This window comes from Stegostoma tigrinum, chromosome 22 (assembly GCF_030684315.1).
Source record: "Stegostoma tigrinum isolate sSteTig4 chromosome 22, sSteTig4.hap1, whole genome shotgun sequence".
Taxonomy (NCBI): domain Eukaryota; kingdom Metazoa; phylum Chordata; class Chondrichthyes; order Orectolobiformes; family Stegostomatidae; genus Stegostoma; species Stegostoma tigrinum.
The window spans coordinates 34,126,107-34,153,959 of NC_081375.1; the positions used below are offsets into that span (position 1 = coordinate 34,126,107).

Here is a 27,853-nt window from a genome sequence, read left to right on the forward strand (position 1 = left end):
GTCAGTTATCCAACATCTGGAGTCAGAGTTAAAGTCAGTGACTTTGGAGGATTAATTGTCAGCCAGGAAAAGTGTGGAGATGAATGTGGGCTGTCACTCCGAGCCAATGCTAAAACTGACACATCCAGCACATAATGGACACTGCTGGATTGCCTCCCCCCAGCTGTCCCCAGATTCCTGACCCATCCTCCTGGGTCCATCAACACCCAGAAACCAACACCCGCCACCACCTGGACCTGAACTCTGCACCTCATTATGATTCCAATTCCTGCCAATACACATGGGTGCCTGAAACCCCAACCCTAGCTGAACCCCGATTCCTCCCAAGACCCAATAGATTCCCCCAACATCCATCTCTCAGATCACAACCACCCAACTCCCACCATTGCACCTGAATGCCTCAGCTATCTCAGACCCTACTCCTATCCATATGGTACTGGTAGCACCCATAAACCTGCAACATAATTCCCCTATCCACATGCTGGCTGCACCACTCATAGTTTCATACTTACACCCTACCTCCTTGCTTATTGTACACACTTACTTTCTCTCAGTCATCAAAATGGCTTTAAGGATTTCAAATTAAAACCATGGAATACAACAGTTAGTGCCGTAAGAAAGGGTGTAGTTTCAGTGCCAATCCACTCTGATGCTTATGTGGATTTGATGAACAGGGCTGGTCTGCAACACTTTAGTTGGGAAGGTTCTTGTCTCAAATTTTGTCCTGAAAACTTCTCTGGAGGTTGGTATGTCATGATTTACTGGAGTAACACACTGGATATCGAGCCCTGCTATACCCAGAATCATTGCAAAAATTTCATCAAAGTAAATACCCAAAATTCCTATTTATCTGTCCTTTTAGACCCAGATGAACAGAAAACATGAACCAGGATTCTATACTTAATATGAATTACTATTTATTTAAAAAATACAAACTGTAGCTGCAGGTATACAATTATGAACTGTGACATATAACTCTACTTGTTAAAGCTCAAACCCCTTATAAAACTACCTCTACATACATTCAGGCAAAGAAAAATTGGTGTCATGTATTAGGGAGTGTACAATGGCCTCTATCCACAAGATGTGTTAAGATGATGCAATTGCTGGGCTGGATTTGCAGTTCTTCAACCTTTCTTCTCCAGGTACTTTTCATTTCCTTGCGAGTGGAACGTGGAAACTTGCTTACAAATTATAACATTATTCGTTCAAAGCAACAGTATACAGGAACTGGTGATGGCAAATGAACTTGCTTTCTTCAGATTTCAGAGTATAGAAGATTCCTGGCAATATTGTCGTACCCCAAACATGTTCAGCTACCCAGGGGCCAATCATAGAGTTGTTTGCAGGCAGATGGCCTTCGTAATCCACAACTGGTGACAACTCCTTGAACCAATCAGCTACTTATTTCTGGCTAAATCTTATGTGTACACATTTCCTGGTGCCAGCCTCTCTGCCTCCTCCATTGCATGAATAAAGCAGTAGTATGAACACCACTTAGAATGTGTTTCGGTAACTTCATTCAAAAAGTGCCTTGGTCTGCTACAAATCCTTAGTTTTAAAAGTCCTTTTCCCATTTCATTTCACAACCAAAAACTCAGATAAATAGATACAGTATTTACAGATGGACAACATTTTGTTTTATCTGGGTTGGAAATAGGGATTCTAACACAGATCAGAAGATTTGAACAATTGAATTCCAAGACTACTGGACTGAAGTTTGCAATGGAAAACTAACATAAACCGCATCCAATTTGGTTTTCTGAAATTAAAAAGCAGTTAGTCATAATTTATAATAGAAAGTACTGAACATGGTTTTGGATTATTGCAAAAAATTTATTTTATAAATCATCACAACTATTTTTGTCATGAAAACTCCACCACAATTCCAAGAATTCTGAGCATGCAAGTAACATGGACTATGGTTTTCACTAAATATGGTTACAATTGTATGTGAATATAATCATCAGGCCTCTAGTGTTCATGTGAAAAATTACTTTCATATTTTTCATGATTACAGTATTCAAGCATACCTTTAAGAAACAAGTTGAATTTAGCAATCAGTCATGGAATCATACAGCATGGAAAGAGATCCTTCAGTCCAACCAGTCCACACCAACTGTAATCCCAAACTAAACTAGTCCCATCTGCCTGTGCTTCAAGGATTTCTTATTCATGTACTTAGCCAAATGTCTTTAAAGCATTGGAACTGTACCTATATCCACAACATCCTCTGGACACTCATTCCACGGATGAACCATTCTGTAGAAAAAACGTTGCCTCTCTTGCCTTTTTTTAAATCTTTCTTCACTCACCTTAAAAATATACCTCCTAGTCTTGAAATCCCCCACCCGGGGAGAAAAACAACTGCCATTCACCTTATTTATATCCTTCAATTTTATAAACCTCTATAAGGTCACCCTTCAACCTCCTGTGCTCCAATGAAAGAAGTCCCAGCCTGACCAGCCTCTCCTTATAACTCTAACCCTCCATTCCCAGCAGCATCTTTGTAAATCTCTTCTGAGCCCTCTCCAGCTTAATATCCCTCCCATACAAGCACGATCAAAACTAGACACAAAACTCCAAAACTGGCCTTATTAACATACTGCATAACTCCCGAGCAATGAAGGTAAGTCCTTTCAATTAAATGATTTCCAATTCATTTTAGTGCTAATTCCCAAACGTCTACTTAGACTAATTTATTAAATCAGCTTAAGCCTCACAAAAAGCAAAAAGCAATTTCTACCAAGTATTTTTACATCATTTGATACATGTTTTCATAGAGATTACGTTTAGTGTAAAAATTGATTAATAAGATCAATGTCATTCCAGGCCTTCTTCATTCTGTGTTCTCTGTTGGAAATAAATTTCATTAATAAATGGTAAAGCAGTCCTTCTTATTTCAACTTGCATATCCATAAAAATTGCATACCTACTAAATTAATTCGTGCTGATTTTTTTCGTTCTTGCATGAATGCTTTAGAGAAAATGAAGACATTAGGATTCAGGTAACTGACAACAGCAACAGTTTTGAAATCATACACCACATTAAATAACAAGCACCAGTCCAAACAGATAAAGATCTAACAGAACTGTTTTATTTGTGTTTATTGAATTTTTTTAGTTTTATGTCATCAAAGCATGATAACCCTACAGGGGAAAGGCCATTCAGCCCATTGAGTCCTCATCGACCCTCCAAACAGCATCCCAACCAGATCCATCCCCTCAATCTACCCCCATTACCCTGCATCTCCCATGGCTAATCCACCCAACCTGCAGACCCCTGAACCCTACGGGGCAATTCTTTTAGCATGACCAATCCAACTAAATGGCACATCTTTTGACTGTTGGATAAAAACAAATAACTCGTTGGAACCTCATGGAGATAGAGGGAGAATGTGCAAACTCCACACAGTCAGTCACACAACAGTGGAATCAAACCTGCTGTGAGGTAGCTGTGCCAACCACTGTGCTAAACGTGGCTTGGAAAATAATATGTAATCAAATAAAATTAGTTCTCTGTAGCTCCTGAAAGCTTTAATAAGACGAGTAGACATCTCTGATGATCAATTCCCATGTCAAGGACAGAGGAATAAAAACCAGGTGATCTAATGTAATGGTTTAAATTAGATCAACTAATCTCTGCCAAAGCAGCTACTGAGGACAGTGCAGTTACAATGCAGTGCTTTTTGGCTGAAAATCTAACAAAGCTCCATTTGCTGGTGTTTGCTTAATCTGAGTTAGGGCCCAGTGAGGGAGCTGCATCCTCCACCCCATTTTTCCACCTAACACCCAAGCAGGCTTACTTGTCATCCATCATCCATGCCACAACCTTCTCTAACGTCAGGCCAGCAACAACCCTGAAGTGGTCAGAGATTGGGTGGACTACCCTAGGCCTGGCCTGCCACCAAACCAACCACCCTCCAACTGAGACCCCTAACCCCATCCATAAATTACAGGCAGCTTGGGAGTAAGTCGGAATTTGGAATGGCTAGCTGGGTAATTTATTCCAACCACAGTTTTCAAACATTAGCATAATGTCTTCAAACTTTGACATAAAATTCGAGAAGAAAATAGACACTTAAGCAACAACTATTCTGCTTTTTCCTTGAACAGAATGGATATAATACCTTGAGGAGTTTGCTTTCTACAGTAAAAAGCCACCAGAAATGCCAAAAGTATAAAAAGGATTACGATTAATCCCAGAGATAAATGAATACCAAAAGCCGTTCTGATCTTTTCTTCCCTTGACTGAGAGGCTATTGTACTGTTGGGACACTCCAATCCTGAAATCAGACATGTACGATTGAGATTTTTTGATTACAATTTACATCATGCACTCAAAAAGCTTTAATTCAAAGACCAGTCATAGGGAACAGAATGAAGCAAATTATCTTAATTCATGTGATCACAGTACCCTGGGTTAAGTCAACTATGTGCTGACTACAGCTAATTCTTTAATGGAATAGCTGTCATATGACTAGATGCTGCTTTAGCCACACTGCCAGAAGTAGCACTCAGAAACAGGAAAACAAATAACAGGAAGCTATTGGATTTTATCAGTTTGACGAGCTGGCAGCCAAACATGATGAGTTAGGGAAAGAGCTTGTTGCCAGGATCTGGTAATTAGAAGCAGAAATTATTTAATAATTTAAGTATGATCTGAAATGTAGAAAAATATATCCGTACAAATATATCCGTATCTTAATAAGCAGTGAAGAGCAGATATTTTGGTGTTGGTATTGGTTCAGTTTGATTCATTCTTGAGCTTTGTCAGGAGACAAAACATGGCTGGGTACCATATCTGTACATTATTAGATGCTGGCTTCACAATTACTGATAGATTACAAATATAACTTTTAAAAATAAGTTTGTATCCTCCTGTAGTCTGTATGTCACTTTGAAATCACATGATCATTGGCAGCTTTAAACCAGTGGCAAAGTAAACTGATCTCAAACTCCATTTTAGCAGCTGTGAGCTTCCAACGATACTCTGCGCTGAAACAGACATCTCTTTAAACTAGCTCTAGTTCCAAGCTGGGACTTATTCTTTACTCCACTGACATTATTAGCTCTTAGCGTCCAATCTGAGCAGCCTGCTCTAGACATGCCCACACCAGATCAAGAGTCACTGAGCTTTCTGTTATCCTGGCCAAATTGTTGAGTTTCTGATTTTATCTGGTTTAGCGTGAGACTCCAGTCACTGGATTCGAGGGAGCTGAGTTTCTTGCCAGCTGGAGTGCTTAGAAATTTAGGACAGTGATCTGTGCAATATTTTTAGGAGTTTCAGGAGTACAGGTAATGGTTCCTTAAATTTAAACAAAGCATTTACAAATGACAATTGAATCTTAGCACAAGTGTTTTTATTAATAAATCTATATAATTAAGAATAATATGGTGTTCATTTTCCCACCACTCTTAAGCAGCACTGGTTCCAAATACAGAAAAACATAAATCTGACTGGGTTCTGTAGAGCCAACTAAAATGAAATTAATGTACATGAAAACTAATTCATTATGACATGTATTTGGCTTAATAAACACAAGGGGATTTTTGAATTAATCAGGGAAAGTGCAGTTTGAATTTTGTGTTGCGCACGGTGAAAGCTGTTAGTGCCTGGAACTTGAACACTGTCCAACTTTCTCCAGCTGGTAAGAAAGTGGGAAGTTCCACACTAAATTCAGAATATGTTTATACCAAAGCAACGCGCTTTCTCAGGAGTTCATTTCTTGCAGTATTTGCTCACATGTATATTTCCTTCTGTAGTCAATCTTAATATCTCATTTAAAAACGACAGCTAACTATATAACATTTACTATCTGCCTTCAATCATCAGAGAAGCTAGTACCTCCAGTTTAACCTGGAAGTTCCTTACTTTAGATTAGTCATAAGATTTCTTTCCAGCTGTCTGCTGGAAGAGTCGGCCAATGTTAAATAACACTCTACCTGGTGTTAAAACAGTTTGGGTAGACATGAGAAATCAAAAGGGGAAAAATCATTTGTGGGAGTGGTGTACTGGCCCCCTACAATGGTTGAACTTCTACCTTCATTTCTTTATTTTTAAACTTAATACTAAGAATGACTGTAATGTTTAACTTTAACTTTTTTAACATGCTATACTAAGGGTGATTTTACTGTTCAACTTTTAACTTTGTTCTTTATTTCATTCTATCTTGTTCTTATGTTTTTTACTTAGGCACCAATTGCAGCAACATTGAAAACTCAATGTACTCCTATGCTTTTATACTTGAGCACACGTGACAATGAAGTTTAAACCTAAATCTAAGTATCCATTAGCAGCCACATATTGGAAGGGGAGTAAGCAATAATGAGAGCTTGACAGAAGAGCACTTTGATAACCATGGGAGATTTTAATTTACATATAGAATGGAAAAGTCAAATGAGCAAAGGTAGCCTAGATAAGATGTTCATAGAATATTTTTGGAATGGTTTCCTATGATAAAATGCAAGGATACAAAGGAAGTGAGAATGGAAAACACAGGGGCACTGGCCATAATCATTCAGTCTTCCAGGTTTTTGAATGGTGCCAGAACATTGGAGAATTGCAAACAACATGCCCTTGTTAAAAAAAAAGTTATACGGATAAGCCCACCAAAATGGACCAGTTTAACTTCAGCGGTGAGGAAGCGTCTAGAAAGAATTATTCAGAATAACATTAGTAGTGACTTGGAAAAGGTGGGCTGATTAGGAACAGCCAACCTAGTTTTCTAAAGGGAACATATTGTTAAACACACATGCTGGGATTTTTTGAAGAAGTAATTGAAAGTGATGCTATTGAAAAGGCATTTGATAATGTACCACACAAAAAAATTACAAGTAAAGCTGTAGCTCATGGACTAAATGGGACAGTACCAATGGGGACGTAAAATTGGCCAAGTGAGAGGAATCTGTGAGTAATGATCAATGGTTATTTTTCAGGCTGGAGTAAGATTTGAAATGGAGTCCTGTAATAGTATTGGGACCTTTCTTTTCCTGAGACGTGTTAATGATCTCGAACTAGATCTTAGAATGCAAGGGACAATTTCAAATTTTGTGATTGTACAAAAATTGGAAGAATCACAAACTCTGAGGAGATTAGTGTTGAACTACAAAATGGCATCGACAAATTGGTGAAGTAGCTGATAAGTGGAAGATGAAGTTCAATGCAGATAACTATGGAGTGTTATATTTTGACAGGAAGAACATGGATATCTAAAATAGAATGCACATTTCTGAACGGGGTGCAGGAACAGCATAACAGCATAAGTGTATATGTGCACTGATCATGGAAGGTCCAGGACAGGTAGACGGAGCAGTTAGCATACAGTTTCCTCAGCTTTTTTAAATAGGCACACAGAGTACAAGATAATGGACATGATGCTGAACTTGTATAGGACACCTGTTCGACCTCAACTGGAGTACTGTGTACAGTCTGGTCATTGAACATAGAAAGGATATAAACACATTGGAGAGAGTGCAGAATTGAATTACACAAATGGTTTGAGGGATGAGAAATATCAATGATGAGGATAGATTGCAGAGGTTGGGACTGTCCTCCTTGGATAGAGAAAATGAAGGGGCGACCTGATAGAAATTTTCAAAATCATGAGGGGACTGGATGGAACTGATAGAGAAAAACTGTTCATGCTTGTGAAAAGATCAAGTTTAAGAGGCATATTTAATGTAAAAACAAACTTTTCACACCAGTGGTTCAGATCTGGAATGCATCTTGTAGAAGTGTGCTAGAGGCAAGCTCAATGAAGGCATTCAATGAGACAGTGGATAATTATTTAAATAAAGATAATGTACAAACGGAAAGGCAGGAGAATGGCAATAAGCCATAATACTCATTGGACAGGTGGAGCCAAATTCGGCCAAATTGCCTCCTACTGCATTCTAACATTTCTGTGATTCTCTAACAGTATGTTGTGGAGAATGAGTCATACCAAATCTAGCCTTATACGATGACATAAGGTAATTAATAATCTCAGAGTGAAGATGCCCCAAGGTAGCCACAGTTAGAATATGTTGAAATTTTACATTCAGTTTGAGGGACAGTGGAGTGGGTACGACTATTTTTCTTAAAAATAAAAAAAAATTAGGAGGGCATGAAACCAGAGCTGGCTAAAATGCATTGGTAAGTTAGGTTAAAGGACAGATCAGTATTGGCAGTTATTTAAGGGGGCATTTCTGAATAGTGAATAAATGCATTCCAATGAATAAGAAAAAAATCCAAGGGTTGTACCCACCACCAGTGATTATTAAATGAAAGAGAAAGCGTTTAATTGTGAGAAGACAATTTATAGGTGGTGGGTCAGAAGGTTGGATAAAATATAGAGAAAATCAAAGAATGAGAAAAGAATATTAAAATTAGGTAAATTAGATTTTGAGAGAAAACTAGCCATAAATATACAAAGAGTAAGAGTTTCTATAAGTATGGCAAGGAAATATTTAACAAGACTTGGTAGAGTCAGCATTGTTCCAATGAGACTGGAGAATTGATAATGAGAAAAAAAAACTAGCAGGTGAATTCAATAGATAATTTGCATCAGTGTTCATTGTGGAGGGTGCAAGTCAAAAGCAGTGATTAATCAGGAAATGGAGACAGGAGGAATTCCAGAAAACCACAATTACTGGAGAAGTCATACTGACTAAATTGTTGGAGCTGTGAGCTGACAAAGGGTCACTGGATTTGAAATGTTAACTCTGTTTTTGCTTTCACAGATGCTGCCAGACCTGTTGAGCTTTTCCAGAAACTTTGTTTTTGCTCTTGGGTCAGATGGACTTCATCCTAGTTTTATAAAGAGTGGCTAGAGTGATCATAGATGAGTTAGTTTTAATTTTCCGAAACTCCCTCGATTTAGGGATGGTCCCATTAGATGGAAATGCTGAATATCATTCCCTTATTCAAAAAAGGAAAAAGGACAGAAAGTAAAGAACTGCACTCTGATTAGTTTAACATCTGATACAGGGTAAATATTGAAAGTTATTATTAAAGAAATCAGTGCAGAGCATTTGGATAAGTTTAGGATAATCAGATGTCAACATTTTTTTTGTGAAAAGCAATCCTCTGGAGTTTTCTAAGGAGGTAATATGTTGTGCATAAAGGGGAACTGATGGATGCACTTTACCTAAATTTCCAGAAGAGATTTGATAAGGTACCACATCAAAGATACTTGTGGAAAATAAAGCTGAGACTGGCATATTGACATGAACAGTAGATTGGTTCGCTATCGGAAAGCAGAGAGCGGGCATTAATGAGCAGAGATAATGGGAACTGCAGATGCTGGAGAATCCGAGATAACAAAGTGTGGAGCTGGATGAACACACCAGGCCAAGCAGCATCTTAGGAGCACAAAAGCTGATGCTTCGGCCCTAAACCCTCATCAGAAAAGGCTTTTCTGATAAAGGGTCTAGGCCTGAAATGTCAACTTTTGTGTTCCTAAGATGCTGCTTGGCCTGCTGTGTTCATCCAGCTCCACACTTTGTTAGTGGGCATTAATGATTTTTTTTTCAGGTTGATGAGATATAATGCATATTATTTCACAGTAATCAGTATTAGGATTTCATCTGTGTACAATTTAGATAAATGATTTAGATGAAGAGACAGAAGATATGGTTGCCAAATTTACTGACAACACAAAGACAAACAGGAAAGTAAATTGTGAAAAGAGTATAAGGAGGCTGCAAGGAGATATAAACAGATCAAAGGAGTGGACAAAATGTGGTAAATGAAGTATAATGTGGGAAAATGTGCAATTATCCATTTTAGCAGTTAAATAAAAAGAAGAAGCATATCATCTAAATGGTGAGAAATTGCAGAACTTTGAAATGCAAGTGATCTAGGTGTCCTCATGCATGAATTGCTAAAAGTAAGGGTGCAAATAGAGCAAGTAATTAGCAAAGCAAATAGAATGTTCTCATTTATTATGACAGGAACTCAGTACAAAAGTAAAGAGGTTATGCTTAAAATAGCCAAGTCACTGGTGAGACTGCATCTGGAGTACCATGCACAGCATTGTTCAACTTAATTAAGAAAGGGTGTAAATAAGTTGAAGGAAGTTCAGACTAGTACCTGGACTGGGCAAATAGTTTTATAAGAAAAGGTCGGACAGACTAGGCTAGTATCCAATGGAATTCAAAACAACAACAGGTGACTTGATTGAAACATGAGGGATTTTGAGGGGTTTTGGCACTGTAGTTATGGATGTTCGCTCTTTTGAAAATTAAATAGAACTTCTGGTTTCTTTTTAAAGATCAAATTGTCATCCAATTGAAACAAAAGGTAGAGTGATTTTCTCAGAGGGTTGTGAGTCTTTGGAGCTCTCTTCTCAAAAAGGTGGTGGAAGCAAAATCCTTGAATATTTTTAAGGCAGAGTTCAATAGATTTTTGTAAGCAAGGGGATGGAAAGTTATCAGTGATAGGCAGGAATGTGGACTTGAGGTCACAATCAATCAACCATGACCTTTTTGGATAATGGAGAAGTCTCATGCATCTGAACAGCCTATTCCTGCTCCTAATTTACATGTTTATAAGTGCATTTTGACTTCCTTCCTTCCATACACTTTCTTTTCACTATGTCTAATGGACTACTTACACAATAGGAAGTAAAATAAATAAAACTTACTTGCAGAAACGCATGAGTTTTCAGAGCACAAAGAGCAGCTATAGTTTACAGAGCATAATTCTCCAAAAACTGAAATGAAAGTAGTGGTGTTGAACAACTTATCCTCTGTTTCTCTAATGTTCAAATTAGCAGGCAAAATAGTGCCAGTTGCATTTTTCCAATGGAGTTCTGCCGGTGCATGTCCAAGTGTAGAACAAGAAAGACCTTTGTCACCACCTTCAATCCTTTTGGATATTTGCAGAGCAGTATATGGAGCTGAAAAATATGTTTTACAAATTTCAACTTTTGTCTCCAAGTACCTGATGTACAGCTGGATCAAACAAAATCAACACCTATCTTTCACGTTGCATCAGAAACACTAATTTCCCAATACTTCTTTTAAGACTGAATTGACCCACATTCATGCCATTATTGAAGTTTGAAGCCTTGCTTAAGTGAACTGAATGAGCAATTTTAAATCATTAATTTCAATCGCATTTTCTATCCTTGTATAAAATCAGTGACTAATGCTTGTGCATGGTGATAATATGTGCCAGCAGTTCTCAAGTACCTCAACCAAAGTGGCTATTTATCATTTGTGAATCCTGGAAGTAAGTGATGTCAGGAAGTTTAATCACTCAGTCACATCCTCATCCAATGTCTACTTACGTGCATTTTCAGAAAGCATCATTTGACAGCAATAAATACCAAGACATCTGGCTGATTATATCATGACAGCATTACTGCCAAATCTATAAGTGCACAGTTACCCACGGTGAATTACAAGTACTTGACCAAGCCTTAAGAACAGGAAGCTGTATTGACTCAGAAAAGGCCAATGATGCAAGTAGCTTCTTTACTGATGCAATTGTACTAGTTTTCATCTTCAATGCTTTCTCTTAAATATTGTAATAATTTTTACTGTTTTATTGACGAAAAGAGAATTTCTTTACCTACCTTTAACGGAAAGTTGGATAAACTTTTGAACGTAGCCACCCGGCCCACAGTCTATGAAAATCTGATAATTCCCTGCATCCAAAATGTCTGTTTTCTCAATAATGAATGATACCTTTTTGTCCTCTGTAAGGCATCTTTTTTGTTGCTTTTCATTATTAGATGTGCATGGAGTTGCAGTCTGCTGAGAATTCCTATCTTCCCAGTTCCAGCTAATATTGCAATTTTTCTTCCATTGTGACTCGTACTCACAAAACAAAACAGTGCGGTGGTTATGTATTCCAGTAAATTGATTGTTACAATTCAAAGTTATAAACCTGTCTGCAATAAATGTGGATATTAGTTAACACTTTAAATTAATGGTAAAGGCACATATCGGTCAAATACTGAATACAGCAGAAAGTATGCACCAGTAAGACTTACCATTGCCTGTAGTGGTTGGGCAAAAAATAATCACAATAGAACACAAAACTTTTGGAAAATAGTAAGTGGTCATCCTTTTCTTGGGATTTTAAACAACCTGTTTAAAATATTTGTATAATACACATAACATTACTTCTGTGTAATTACTGTTGGAAACAGTTTGTTTCTATAGTCTATTGCTATGCCATTATTAGTTAAGATTCGGAGCTAATATTCTTGAGTATTCTGCACAAAGGAAGTCTACATGCATGTATTTACATTGCTTTCTGCACATGCATAGATAGTTACATTATGCTCTGAGTACATATGTGCTAGAGTTGCAATCTGAACAGATATGCATTTACAATGGTCTGAGACATGCATGCTTACCGATTGCCATAGATTCCAAATAGGAACGTAGGATAGGTTGTGTCCAGCTAAGTTTGTAAACATGACATTGGTGTAATTATTCATCTGGCAGAAAAATCAGCAATGAATCAGTGTCAACTTGGATCTGATACTTAAGATTACAGTTGTGTTTGAAAATATGACCATATGATCTAGGAGAAAAAAAGGTGCTAACTTTTGGATTAAGTTGATCAATAAGTTTTGGAGTGTAAAAGAAAGTGTGGATAATTCAAAGGTAATTCATAATGAACAGAATAATACTTAATTATTGAATATAAAAAATACATTTGAGTGCTCTTCACAATCATGTTTTTAACAGTATAAGATTTTTCACCAAATTAATTACTAATTATCGTTGTTAAAATAATAGACTACTTATAGAAACACAGATTGGATGGTGCTGAGAAAAGAAACTATGATTATTTTATTAATACTTCCTTGTGGGAAATAGATTCTTTCATATTTTTAATTGATGCTCATAAGGTTCCAAATTACATAATTAGGCATTAAATATAAATATATAATTCCCCTTTGATTTCAATTGTTTACACTAATGAAGTTAATGATACTGTTATAACATCAGAGGGAAACTTTTCTATCTTATCTGTTCCCCTTAATACTTTTCAAAATGGGATCAAATCACCCTTAATCTTTTAAATTGCAGGGAATACAAGCCTAGTTTGTGTACCCTTTCCTCATTATTTAACCCATGGAGGCCAGGCATCAATCTGGTTGATGCTGCATTCCCTTCAAGTCCTAGTTCAAGATTTCAAGTCTGTGATTGATAGGTTCTTTGTTAGTACAGCATATTAAGGGTAATAGAGTCTGTATGGATTCCAATTGATGAAGACATGGATAACTTCCAATGAGACTGTGGAACAGGCTTCAGAAGCTGAATGGTTTAAGTCCCATTTCAACTTTTATTGTGTTTAAATTAATTGGAATCACTATAGGTAAAGAAAGCATGATGTGATGAACCATTTTCCAACAAACTTATTTGAAATCACCGCTGATCCGAATGGTCCTCCATCTCTCTCCTTTGCCTTGTGTTCATCTGCTCCCAAGACCTCTGACTCTGGAAGTCTGGGTCACTTGCCGATACTTAGCATTGGCCCAGTCTGACATGGTCAGAGAATAGGCCACTTCTACTAGTCCTGGGTAATGAGGACGGACGGGACATGATGTATCTGTGGATGGGTTTTCCTTCTCGTCGCAAATCCCCCTCCCCTGCCCCCACCCCTATCAGATAGGGGTGGGGGAGGAATTTTCCAGAGCTTTCCTCGTCCCTTATTAAGTTGCCCCACTTTTTTTTCTTCCTAATTTTCTCTTCAGAGATTAGAAGGCGAGAGGAGTGAATAGTGGGTCAGTGTTAACCTCAACGATGGCCCAACGCAAAAACGGGAAGGTGAAGGAGGGGGACTATGCTGAAACCAGAAGTTAATCCCAATATCAGTAAGACACAAAGCTACAGTGAATATCCTCCGCCTCCAAGAGAAACAAATACTGCAAGATACATACACATATATGTGAAAAAGGGAAATGCTGGAGAGGCAGCTGCTCTGACAGTATCTACCCTGAGTCGTCAGAACTCTGAACGTTTGTAAGCAAATGATTAAAAGCCATGGCAAACATTTTCTATAGCAATGACTCTAACTTGTAAAAGACAGGTGAACTGGTCCGTTAGAAACACTCGGCCAAACACACAGAGACAAACGCATGCATACCCTAACAGACGCACACACATACTCGTACACAAACAAACACTCGGTAACCCAAATTCAGACATTTCTCCTCTGCACACACTCTCACGCGTACACTCTGCTGTTTTTGTCCGTGAAGTTTAATGAAAATGTCCTTCCATCGAGAAATCCAACAGGTTCGAAAAGCAAGACAAATACATCCGTCAGTGAAAGAAAGAAAAGCAAGTGGCAGTTAGACAGGTTTTGAAGGGTTTGTTGAATCTTGCGAACGAAAACAAAGACGAGCAGCAGTGACTCTATCCATGAAGACTAAACTCGGTATATCTAAGCCATACCAAAAAATCGATCATTCATACTGCTTTCCTGAAATAGCCACATCCTAATCTATTGTAACAGCATGAAAGATCACTTCACCTTGTTATGTCGCCATTGTCGACTCTACCCGTCCAGATCTGACTTGACGCAAGCCCTCAGTAAATGTCGATCGTTGCTGCTGGCCGTCTTATTTAACCCTTCTCATCTTAATCAATTTCCTCCCACGCAAAACAGCTACTGGTATCGTTCTTCTCAACACTTCAATTTTTGCACTCTGCTCGTTCCAATCCCTCTCCGACCGCTGTTAACCAGAGTTTCTGTTTCATTACAAAGCAACCCGGAATACAAACACTTCGTCAAGCATAGCTACACTTGTATGCGTCAGAAGCAAATGAATGTGTGTGAATATTGATCACCAGTGCTTATCTGTTGGTTTCCCATCATGAGGCCGACAGCGAACTCTGCACAGCAGCCACCAGCTAAAATGGTCAGGAATCCAAAGGTCCAGACGTTGCGTTTCTCAGAGTAGCCTTAAATATGCCTTTCCACCCGAACAAGTGTTCGATGGAAGTGGTGTGTGGTGCAGCTCTCTTTTTGAACTTGAACACAGAGGCATTGGAGCTGACTTGTAGATATCCACCAGTCCATCAAATGGATTCCTGTACAGACCCACACTGCCACCAGGTTGATTTTCAGATACTCACTTATGCTCAGCAGCATTACCACAACCATCTACAGAGCTAGTGAGGGCTTCTGTCAAACACATTGGCGCCGGGAAACGGGATTTTTCGACGGCTCCTCATCGATGCATCCACTTTACATGGGGGAGCAAGAGCTCTTGGGCTCCTTCACCTTCAGAATTGATGCATCCACCTGCAATGTTAATGTTGTTTCTCCCTAGAAATGCTGCCTGACCTGCTGAGTTTTTCCAATGTTTTCTGTTCTTGCTTCCCCATAAACTTTGTTCAGGCACACAAAAGTTAGGGCAAGTAAAGCAGAGCAAATAACAAAGATTGGACCTTTCCAGGAATTGTTTCACCTTCCAATGCCACAAAAATGCGCCACTGTCCGCAAGGCACAAATCCTAGCGATAGGACGCTCTCCAATTCTCTGACCTCAGCAACAGTACCCTCAAGAAATTTGTTATAATCTAAAGGAACCTAGTCCCCATCTGCTTAGCACTTTACATTCTGTTCAAAATTAAGTATTTTTATCCCCTGGATCCCTGTAACTAATACTGTGAGAAATCCGTTGGTGACTGAACGACAATCCCACTAGTGACCCAACAAAAGGCCAAAGTGTTCCATTTTTAATGGTTTTCCAATCTTTGCTGTTGATCCATGAACATGAATTTACAAATCAAAGTACAAAATTCTTTAGACCGTAAGTTTTCTTGCTCTGAAGTAATGGTTATTGAATATGGACATATTATCAGTTAGAATATGTCTTCATAATCGTATGTTTAAGCAAACAGGACAGAAATTAATGGTGACTCTGGATTTGACAACCTTTTATCATGTAGACAGAACAAGCGTTTTGGAGAAGATTGGACATATTGGATTGCAAACTACAATTTCTGGTGGCAAATGAAAAAAAAGCGTGACCAACCTATTTGCCAGACATTTTTCATATTTATTCAAAGGCATGTGGTTATTACTAGATAGCTCAGCATTTATTGCCCATCACTAGTTGCCCTTGAGAGGATTATGGTAAGTTATCTTTATGAATCACTGCAGTCCTTGTGGTATAGTGACACCCACAATACTCTTAGGAAGGGAATTCCAAGGCTGTTGACACAGCAACATTGTAAGAACAGCAATATAGTTTCATGTCAAGATGGTTTGTGGCTTGAAATTAGACGGTTGTGTGTTCCCATGTTTATGTTGCCCTTGTCCCTCTTAGAGCTGGGGTCATGTGTCTGAAAAGTATCGGAGAAAGAGGCTTGGTGAGTCAATGCAGTGAATCCTGTTGATGATACACATTGCTGCCATAGTGTGCTATTGGAAAAATCATGGCTAAATTTGGTGGGTGGGTCAAGTGGGCTATTTTATCCTCAATGTGGTCAACTTTCTTTAGTGTTGAAGTTGCACCCATCTAGATAAGAGGAGAGTATGCCATCTCACTCCTGACTTGTGCTTTGTAGATGGTGAACAAAAAGTGGAGAGACAAGAGGTGAGTTACTCTGCAGGATTCCTAGCCTTTGATGTGCTCCTGTCACCAGAGCGTTAACATACCTGGTGCAGTTCAGTTTTTGTTCAGTGGTAATTCCCAGACAATGATGCCTCTAAGTTCTTGGCTATGTCTGTGTAGCCGCTCCAAAATTCCCTGCATGACGATCAGCATGTCAGCACATCAGCTGTGGCACTGGCTTTGGAAGTCACTGTTGGTCATGGAGTTTAATGGCCCATGCAGTTGGAAAGAAAATTTGAGGAACGCTGCTCCCAGAGTGTGGGTATTGTGAGATGCAGTAATAGTAGTGGCATTACATGTCAAAAGGCAATGTCTAGATTCTCTCCTGTTAGAAATGGTCTTTTCATGGCACTTTTATGGTTCAAATGTTACGTTCCACTCATTAACCTGAAGTCGAGATGTTGTCCAGGACTTGTTGCTGGGAGCAAAGGACTTCATCAGTATCTGGGGGGCCACAAATGGTGCTGAACAGTGTGTAATTATCAGTGAACATCTGAACTGATGAAGGAGGGAAGGCCATTGATAAAATAGCTGAAGATAGTTGGACCTAGGACACTACCTTGAGAAAGTCATGCAGAGACATCCTTGGACTGAGACAATTGACCTCCAAAAATACCCAAACAGCTTCCATTGTGCTGGCAAGATGCCAAGCAGCACAAGACTTCTCCAATTCACTCCCGTAGACTCCATACTTCCTTGATGTCATACTCAGCCAACTGTTTCTTAAGATGAAAGTCGTTTCATCATTGGAATTCAACTCTCTTGTTGATCCAAGCCTGTATTGAGGCCAGAAGCTTAGTGGCTATAGCAAAACTAAACTGAGCAACATTGAGCGGATTATTCATTTGTAAGTGTTATGTGATAGCACATTTGATGTCCTGATCTATCACTACACTGTAAGCATGGAATAGACTGATAGGGCAGAAATTGATGGGTTTGATTCATTCTGCTTTTTAGGGGTAGTTCTTAGTACAGCAATTTTCCATCAGGTTGTATAGATATAGTGCTGCAGTCATATTTGAACAGCTTCGCTAAAGGCACAGCTAATTCTGGAGCATATATCTTCATTACTATTGCTGAAAGATCATGAGGGCCCTTAGCTTTTTCAGTATCCTGTGCTTTTATCTGTTTTTTTAAATCTCTCCCAGAAAGATTCAACCTGGCAGAAGCCTGCCATCTATTATGTTAGGAACTTCCAGAGAAGACTAAGATGGATCATCCACTCAACGCTTCTGGCTGAAGATGAATGGGCAAGTGTTTGCCCCATTGCTGATGATAGGGAAATTCACAGAACTCCTCCTGTTAGTTGTTTAATTGTTCATCTCTCCCAACTTGATGATAATGGTAGAAGGGACATATGATTGCCCATGAGATTAAAAAATGAACTTGAATGCTGTTCAGCTGCTGATGTCCACAGCACCTTGTAGATGCCAAGGCTTGATTTGCCAGGTCACTTTGAAATCTACCCCTTTTAACACAGCCATAGTGCCACACCACAAGACAGAAGTTACCCTCAAAATGAAGAGAAGATTTCTTCTCCACAATGTCAGTGTGATGTCTACGCCTATTGATGCCGCTGTGGACAGATGTATCTGCAATAGCTACGTTGTTCAGGACAAGGTCAAGTAAGTATTTGCCTACTTGTTAGTTCTCTCATGACCTACTATACGCCCAACCTAGCAGATATGTCCTTCAAAACTCAGTGAACCCAATCTTTAGTGCTGCTGCTGAACTGCTCTTTGTTACTGAAGTCTTCCCACCACGAGAACATTTTGTGCTCTTGAATTTTTGAAATCCTCTGTGCATCCTTGAAAAGTTGAACATGGGAGCTAACTATTCATTAGCTGAGGGACAAGGGCATTTATTTGTAATTAACAGGGTGTTTCCTTGCTTGTGTTTGCCTAATGGCAGCAGTCAATGTTGAAGACTTGTAGTACAATGTCATCCGTTTAGACTGCCATGCTATCATTCTGACTTGTTGATCGACAGCACAAATCCAGCATGTTGATGGCACTGTCTGGGACATTCCATAGATGCAACTGCTGCTGACTCATCTTCATTTTCATAATTTTAGCACAAGCTATAGTGCAACACAGAGTGATACGAGTAGCAGAGGTTCAATTGCTAGACCAGTTGCAGTCATCATGAAGACCCTACCTTCTTAACCTTGCTTGAGATGGTGACCTTCAGATTGAAATCGCCACCAGTTATCCCTGTATAATAGGTCTTTAGGCCTATAGTGGTGTTCACTTTCACTGTCACAGTTCCCTGTTGAAGTATCAGCCTTGATCATGTGCTCAGGCCTCTGGGAAGGACTTAAATTATGATCTTCTGGCACAAAAGCCACAGTTGGCAACATTTACTGTTCCAATCTGTTTATGGATGCTACTCAAAATAGATAGGTGACATACAGCTAGAGCTATACATTTAAGTTACCTTTGAACTCAGTGATGAAGTTACATGTGAAGTGATAAATTCTGGACCAAGCTCATGATTTCTTATGTTGGGCATTGTTGCAAAGTTGTGTCAAGGACTTGTAGATTGGGAGACTGGAAATTATAATTTGGTGTTTATAAAATACTGGGGGAGGGGGTGAGGATTGCATGGTCCCTCTAAAAGATGACGTGCTTTTTCTGTGCTTTGAGATGTAAAGTGGATGTCTGTGGTTTGCACCTAGAAGGATTGCAAGTACGCGGACAGCACCCAAGGTTGAAACATTTACACGTATCGGATCCATAGTTTGGGTTGGATTTTCAGAAGGGCCATGCTTTTGAATCTCTGATTCACTATTTCTGCTATTAGTCTGGAAACCACTTCAACTCCCCCTCCCACTCCTTGGACAACATGTCCATCCTGGGTGTCCTCCAGTGTCACAACGATGCCACCCGAAGGTTGCAGGAACAGCACCTCATATTTCACTTGGGAACCCTGCAGCCCACTGGTATCAATATGGACATCATACTACATACAACATACCCAACTCCCCCTCCCACTCCTTGCCTGTGTTCCCTTGACTGACCAACCCCCACCCTAACTCCCCACCTACACTCACCTTTACTGGCTCTATCCCTGCCTCCTTGACCTGTCCGCCTCCTCTCCACCTATCTGCTCCTTTATTCGTCTTCCATCTGCCTCCCCTTCCCTCTCTATTTATTTCAGAATCCCCTTCCCCTCCCCAATTTCTGAAGAAGAATCCAGACCCGAAACGTCACCTTGCCTGCTCCTGTGATGCTGCTTGGCCTGCTGTGCTCACCCAGCTCTACACCTTGTTATATCAGAGGATGAATGGATTTTTTTGGGTTGTGATGGAGTTCCCTGCTCTTGGTTTTGAGACCCTTGCTTTTTTGATATAAATGGTAATGATCTGGATCTTGGTTTGGGAGGTACTGTTTTCAAGATTATTGCTGATGCAAAACCTATTAACATTTTACACCATGAGGAGGATTTCATAAAATGACAGATAAATCGGTTGAGCGGGTCAATGATGATGTGGAGAAGTGTGAGGTAATGCATGTTGGTAGAAGAAACATTGGGGATGTGTATAAAGTAAGCTCTAATGGACGTGTATGAGTACGGAGACCTGGATGTGTGTGCATATAAGTCACTAAATGTGATAGGACATATAATGTGAGCAGTTGGTAAAGTACATAGCTCCCCAGGCTTTAATAGTAGGGTCACAAGAGAACATGAGCAAGGAGGTTATGCTTAAAATGTATAAGCCACTAGACCTCAGTTGAAGTGTTGTGAACAGTTCAGGGTGCCACACATGATTAAGGATGCAAATGCATTGGAGAGAGTAGAGGTGAGGTGTATGAATTTGGTGCCAGGGATGAAAACATTCTCTTGTGAAAGTTAATTAGAGAAGTTGGGACTGGTTTTCTTGGAAACAAGAAGGGTAAGAGGAGATTTGGTAGAAGTTTTCTAAATCATGAAGGGACTGAGAAGTGTAGACAGAAAGAAACTGTTCCTTCATGATCCTGATCAAGAACAAGAGGGCAGAGATATAAGGTAATTTGAGCAATGTGAGAACAAGCTTTTTCATACAATGAGTAGTTATGATCTGGAGTGCACTGTCTGTGGTGGAGGCACATTCAATGGAAGCACTCAACAGGGCATGAGGTGATTATTTGAATAGCAAGGGTCTTTTCCCTCGAGTGGGGGAGTTCAAAATGGAGAGGGGGCCATATATTTTAAGGTGAGAGAAGAAAGTTTTAAAAACAATATGAGGGGCAGCTCTTTTACACAGACAATAGTTCGTGTGTGGAATGAACTGCCAGAGGAAATGGTGAATGTGGGTACTGTTAGAACATGTAAAAGACATTTTGATTAGTTCATGAAATGGAAGGGTTTGGAGAGATAGGGGCCAAGTGCAGGTGAGTGGGACTAGCTTAGTTTGGGAACATGGTTGGCATGGACTAGTTGGACTGAAAGATCTATTTCCATGCTACTTGACTCTATGATTCAATTCAGGGCTGTAGGGAAAAGGCAAAAAAATTGCACTAAATTCTAATACTCATTTGATAGAGCTGAACAGAAGAAATCGGAACAGGAGTGGGCCATTTGGCTGTTCAATCTGCTCTACCGTTAGATAGGATCACGGCTGCTCTGATACTCCTCATGTCCACTCTCTTGAGCTTTCTCCATTACATACGATTCCCCTACAAATTAAGAATCTATCTATCTCTGCATTAAATTGGGGTGGTAATGACTGAGGGACTGAGAAATGAAGACAGAAAGAAACTGTTCCTTCATGATCCTGATCAAGAACAAGAGGGCAGAGATATAAGGTAATTTGGGCAATGTGAGAACAAGCTTTTTCACACAATGAGTAGTTATGATCTGGAGTGCACTGTCTGTGGTGGAGGCACATTCAATGGAAGCACTCAACAGGGCATGAGGTGATTATTTGAATAGCAAGGGTCTTTTCCCTCGAGTGGGGGAGTTCAAAGTAGAGAGGGGGCCATATTTTTTAAGGTGTGAGAAGAAAGTTTTAAAAACAATATGAGGGGCATATTTCGACAGTATTCACTCTAGAAAATGACATTGTAGTCGAGGAGAATACTGAGATACAGTCTACTAGACTAGGTGGGATTGAGGTTCACAAGGAAGAGGGATTAGAAATCCTACAGAGTGTGAAAATAGAGAAGTCCCCTGGGCCAGATGGGATTTATCCTAGGATCCTCTGGGAAGCCAGGGAGGAGATTGCCAAGCTTTTGGCATTGATCTTTAACTTGTCATTGCCGACAGGAATAGTGCCAGATGACTGGAGGATAGCAAATGTGGCTCCCCTGTTGATGAAGGGAGTAGAGACAACCCTGGTAATTATAGACCAGTGAGCCTCACTTCAGTTGTTGGTAAAGTGTTGGAAAAGGTTATAAGGGATAGGATTTGTAATCATCTTGAAAAGAATATTTTGATTTGCGATAGTCAGCACGGTTTTGTGAAGGGTAGGTCGTGCCTCACAAACCTTATTGAGTTCTTTGAGAAGGTGACCAAACAGGTAGATGAGAGTAAACCGGTTGATGTGGTGTATATGGATTTCAGCAAGGCGTTCGATAAGGTTCCCCACAGTAGGCTATTGTACAAAATGCGGAGGAATGGGATTGTGGGAGATATAGCAGTTTGGATCAGAAATTGGCTTGCTGAAAGAAGACAGAGGGTGGTGGTTGATGGGAAATGTTCATCCTGGAGTCCAGTCACTAGTGGTGTACTGCAAGGGTCGGTGTTGGGTCCACTGCTGTTTGTCATTTTTATAAACGACCTGGATGAGGGCGTAGAAGTATGGGTTAGTAAATTTGCAGACAACACTGAGGTCGGTGGAGTTGTGGATAGTGACGAAGGATGTTGTAGGTTACAGAGAGACACAGATAAGCTGCAGAGCTGGGCTGAGAGGTGGCAAATGGAGTTTAATGCGGACAAGTGTGAGGTGATGCACTTTGGCAGGAGTAACCGGAATGCAAAGTACTGGGCTAATGGTAAGATTCTTGGTAGTGCAGATGAGCAGACATCTCGGTGTCCATGTACACAGATCCTTGAAAGTTGCCACCCAGGTTGACAGGGCTGTTAAGAAGGCATACAGTGTTTTAGCTTTTATTAATAGAGGGATCGAGTTCTGGAAAGAAGAGGTTATGGTGAAGCTGTACGGAACTCTGGTGCGGCCGCACTTGGAGTATTGCGTACAGTTCTGGTCACCGCATTATAAGAAGGATGTGGAAGCTTTGCAAAGGGTGCAGAGGAGATTTACTAGGATGTTGCCTGGTATGGAGGGAAGGTCTTACGAGGAAAGGCTGAGGGACTTGAGGCTGTTTTTATTAGAGAGAAGAAGGTTGAGAGGTGACTTAATTGAGACATATAGGATAATCAGAGGGTTCAATAGGGTGGATAGGGAGAGCCTTTTTCCTAGGATGGTGATGGCGAGCACGAGGGGGCATAGCTTTAAATTGAGGGGTGAAAGATATAGGACAGATGTCAGAGGTAGTTTCTTTATTCAAAGAGTAGTAAGGGTATGGAACGCTTTGCCTGCAACGGTAGTAGATTCGCCAACTTTAGGTACATTTAAGTGTCATTGGACAAGCATATGGACGTACATGGAATAGTGTAGGTTAGATGGGCTTGAGATCGGTATGACAGGTCGGCACAACATCAAGGGCCGAAGGGCCTGTACTGTGCTGTACTGTTCTATGTTCTATGTTCTATCTTCTATTTATGTCAGAAGGCCATACAGTTAGCTGGCCAAGCAGCAGTTTTGTTTTGTTACCGAAACAGCAAGCTTTCAATTTAACCAATCAATTTGAATCAGGCACTTAGATACCAAAAAACAATTACATTTAAATCTGATGGTTCTTACAACATAGGACCAAGCATATTATAAGAAATTGATATGTTATCAAGTATATAAAAAAAGGGGGCAGTTGAACAAAGACGGGAGAGCTAACTGCCAACTGCCAGAGATAAAAGTCTTCCACCCTCAAGAAAGAATCACTAGTTCTCACAGTATCCTCCATGTCTTCGAAAAAGCACCATTTAAGTTACTAACGGTACAACTAGTTAATATTCCTGACAGAAGAATCGATAGGGAAGGCATTTCTGACAGCCAAATCAACAATGACAGCATTCCAGAAGACATGTAACTTGGTGTAATCCAGAGAGACTACATTCTACGCTTTTTTTATTCATTTAAGCTGGACATGTATTTATTGGAACAGCATACCATTAGAATATTATTATATTTGGGAATAGTTAATAGTTAGAAGGGATCTATTTGATTTGTTAGTAATTTAATCAACTTGTTCACTGTTTGAGTAAAATTAATAAATTGTTACTAGTCAGAGACTTCTTTTATTAAATTACTAGAAGTTGCTGAAAAACAAATTACACTACTTTTCACACTCCTTTTACAGATTATACGGTGAGTTCTCCTCTTTGGCTATTTCAGTGTTAGTGCTTGGAGTGGGGTGGGGGCCAACCTTCACTTTATAACAGGCATCAAAGGGAATCAAAGGTTTTAGTTATCCAACATCTTCAGAAATAAGTTATTGACAGCTGCTGGCAGCATTGCTTTTATTCCACCATCGGAGACACACTGATTTCTTCTCAATACTTCTGAAATATTTCCAAGATTATTTGAACTACATGTAGTGGAACAAAAACAAGAAAAAAGAATGAAGGTAAACATATTTTCAGGGACTAACCAGTATTTTGAGAACTGGAAAAAACACGTGTTAAACAAACTAAATATAAAAAGACAAGGAACAGATAATATGACAAAGAGAAAGTTGATGTATTGTAGAAGATTAGTATCTATGATAAACAAATGCTAGACTGCCTAGAGCAATACAGGAAATAAACTACAACTTTTGGAACAGTTCTAAAGGTGGTAATAGCTTCTGGGAAAGTGTAGGTGTAACAAAGAATCTAACTAAACTGAAACTCCAGTATATAATTGATAGTTGTGAATAGATTCTTTATTAACTTATTAGCCTTCTGTATCAGCAAAGTAAACTTACTGTATGATAGATATGACAGACAAGTTAAAGACTCATGAATTTAATATGATGCAATAAATAGAATAATAATGTTGCATAATATAATTTTAAAAACAAATCAAATTATGGATTGATTCTTGAACAAAATAAAACATTTAACTTTTTACAAACTTTACCATACCAAACTGGATAATTAATCTGATGTAGTTTCCACCCTACATGCAAAAAGAAATTGCAGATGTAATCTCAACTAGAAAATGGATGATGTCATGTTAGTACTAATTTAGATGTTGTTACCTTAAAATTTTATTTTCTGATATAGTCATAGTTTAATGATAAACACTAGCTTAAAAACACCAATTCAATTAATGATTAAGGTCGGACATGCAATGAATATGCTAGAGGAAAACCCTATTGTATTTTTCAGCAAATGTGCTACTTATCTGTTGGAAACCCTTCCTGTTGTTAACATTTTTGGTGAAGTATGATAGCAAAAAACACTTATCATTACACCTACCAAGTTTCAACAATAATTACACAAGTACACTTTTAAATGCATCCCTACAACATTCTGTTCTCCACAAACTTGAAATAATCCGAAGCTCTGCTGTTCATGTCCATAATCATATCAAGTCCCCTTCACCCATCACTCTAGTACTTGCTACATTGTCCCCTAGTTTGGCAATGCCTAAGATTGATATTATGATCTTTATTATTAAGCACGACCATAGCCTAACCTCTTCTCAAGGCTGGGGCTTTTTTAGACCTAAAAACATTTGCAATAGCTGTAATTATGTCTTTTTATCTCTAATTTGAATTGTTCCAATTAATTGTCTGGGACCTAAACACTGGAATTTCCTCCCTAAATCACTCTGAGGGAAATAAATGGCATTTATATAACACATTTTAAGATCTCAGAACTTCCCAATTCATTTGATCTGTAGTCACTGTGGTGATGTAGAAAATGCAGTAGACAACTTTGCAAAATAAACTCCCACAAACAGCAGTGGGGTCATGACTGGGTAGATAACGTGGCGTGAAGCTGGATGAACACAGCAGGCCATGCAGCATCAGAAGAGCAGGAAAGTTTGATGTTTCATGTCGAGACCTTTCTTCAGAAATGGGGGAGGGGAAGGGGATTCTGAAATAAATAAGGAGACGGGGGAGGTGGATAGAAGATGGATAAAGGAGAAGATAGGGTGAGAGGAGACAGACAGGTCAAAGAAGCGAAGTTAGAGCCAGTGAAGGTGAATGTAGGAGGGGAGTTAGGGAGGGGATAGGTCACTCCAGGGAGGACGGACTGGTCAAGGAGGCGGGATGAAGTTAATGGGGAGGGGATGGGGGTGGGGCTTGAGGTGGGAGGAATAGTTAGGGAGGTGGGGACTAGCTGGGCTGGTTTTTGGATGTGGTTGGGGGAGGGGAGATTTTGAAGCTTGTGAAGTCCACATTGATACCCTTGGGCTGCAGGGTTCCCAAGCGAAATATGAGACACTGTTTTTCCAGCTTTTGGGTGGCGTCATGACTAGGTAGCCTGCTTTAAGATGTTGGTTGAGGAAAATCTATATTGGCTGGGAGACTGGGGATAATTCCTTAAATATTGCCATGGAATTTTTTTTACGTGAAGGGCAGATGGGGCTTTGGACTGGCATAGCTACTTTGCTTTCATCTTTTAAAATCCTCCATAAAAGCAATCTTCTTGAGGACCAAATTAGTCAATTCCCCTAATGTTCCCATATGTGGCCTTGACATTCAAACAATGCTTACATTTGAATGTTCTCCATGTTAAAGGTACTATTGTATGTTGTTTTATCCTGTTTAAAACACTTCAGTACACTGAAGAGACTATCAGCAATTTTCTCTTATTTTTGTCCCTTTTTTGTGGTTTGGAACTGTGAATTGAGATTAGGAGGTGAATTTTGAATGGCTGCTTTCTTTATAGGAGAAGAGAACAAAGTCACATTGTTCATATTGGCTTGGAAGATTTTGTGACTTAATTTTTGTTATAGACAAATCGTAGAATCCCTATGTTACAGACAGAAGCCATTGGGTGTGCACCGACCTTCCGAAAAGCATCCTATCTTTTAGGAATGCCCATATTTGAGAGACTCAGCTGTCCCTCTACCACTGCAGGAAATTGCTGACAAGTGATTAAGCAGAATTAAAAGCCTGCTCCAGCATTTAAGTAAGACAAAATGGTACCTTGGAGAAGAGGCTACTCTGATGCAAACAGGAGCCTTGAACAACCCAGGTTGACAGGGCTGTTAAGAAGGCATACAGTGTTTTAGCTTTTATTAATAGAGGGATCAAGTTCCGGAACCAAGAGGTTATGGTGAAGCTGTACGGAACTCTGGTGCGGCCGCACTTGGAGTATTGCGTACAGTTCTGGTCACCGCATTATAAGAAGGATACGGAAGCTTTGGAAAGGGTGCAGAGGAGATTTACTAGGATGTTGCCTGGTCTGGAGAGAAGGTCTTACGAGAAAAGGCTGAGGGACTTGAGGCTGTTTTCGTTAGAGAGAAAAACATTGAAAGGTGACTTAATTGAAACATATAAAATAATCAGAGGGTTAGATAGGGTGGATAGGGAGAGCCGTTTTCCTAGGATGGTGACGGCGAGCACGAGGGGGCATAGCTTTAAATTGAGGGGTGAAAGATATAGGACAGATGTCAGAGGTAGTTTCTTTAGTCAGAGAGTAGTAAGGGAATGGAACGCTTTGCCTGCAACGGTAGTAGATTCGCCAACTTTAGGTACATTTAAGTCATCATTGGATAAGCATATGGACGTACATGGAATAGTGTAGGTTAGATGGGCTTCAGATTGGTATGAAAGGTCGGCACAATACCGAGGGCCGAAGGGCCTGTACTGTGCTGTAATGTTCTATGTTCTATGTTCTATGTAAACGACACCTGCGAGAAGATTTGTCAGAGACAGTTTGATGAGAAATGTCGAAGGACAGACGGTTTGAAGATTTGCAACAAACATTGAAGGGGAAAGGAGACTCCTGCACTAACAAAAAAAGATGAACTAATGGGATTATGGTTCATAAATAATCTGGAGGATCAAACAAGTTCATTAAATTACAATAGTGATTGGTTCGAGTCTCATTAATGAAAGGATGTTGTGCCATTAGGTGAACAGAGTTAGTTAGAACAAGGGGTGTAAATGATCCCAGAAGACACTCAGCCTAGCTCATCCTGCAGCTGTGAAAACACCAGACAATGCCATTTTGTAGCAATTAGTTGTCTTTTTGAAATTATGCACAATATTAAGAAATAGGTTCCAGTTAAAAATT

General features: G+C 39.5%; 1 protein-coding gene across 10 annotated transcripts; it reads right to left on the reverse strand.

Annotated features, from left to right (window-relative positions):
- Window positions 1–922: 922 nt before the first annotated feature.
- LOC125463660 (uncharacterized) lies at window positions 923–15,080 on the reverse strand. 10 transcript variants are annotated; one of them, XM_048555212.2, is made up of 8 exons: window positions 14,486–15,079; window positions 12,354–12,400; window positions 11,985–12,081; window positions 11,565–11,882; window positions 10,629–10,883; window positions 4,131–4,286; window positions 2,933–2,977; window positions 923–1,762 (listed from the first exon to the last, which is right to left on the reverse strand). In XM_048555212.2, exons 3-8 carry the CDS (start codon window positions 12,055–12,057, stop codon window positions 1,734–1,736), a joined length of 876 nt encoding a protein of 291 aa, XP_048411169.1. In that variant the 5' UTR covers window positions 12,058–12,081; window positions 12,354–12,400; window positions 14,486–15,079; the 3' UTR covers window positions 923–1,733. The 10 variants fall into 10 exon arrangements, 9 of the variants coding, with proteins under 9 accessions (XP_048411169.1, XP_048411176.1, XP_048411168.1 ...); XM_048555219.2 differs by having other exon boundaries at window positions 11,565–11,808; window positions 12,354–12,437; XM_048555211.2 differs by having other exon boundaries at window positions 12,354–12,437.
- Window positions 15,081–27,853: the final 12,773 nt, after the last annotated feature.

Bases quoted from the DNA above. Each gene is read 5' to 3' on its own strand.
- LOC125463660 (XM_048555213.2), bottom strand. From the start codon at position 12,057: ATGACCACTTACTATTTTCCAAAAGTTTTGTGTTCTATTGTGATTATT. The intron at 4,287-10,628 runs GTAAGTTTTATT...GTCTGATTTCAG, and splicing joins AAACTCATGCGTTTCTGCAA to GATTGGAGTGTCCCAACAGT. The intron at 1,763-2,932 runs GTATGCAATTTT...TTTTAATTTCAG, and splicing joins AGCACGAATTAATTTAGTAG to AAAACCAAATTGGATGCGGT.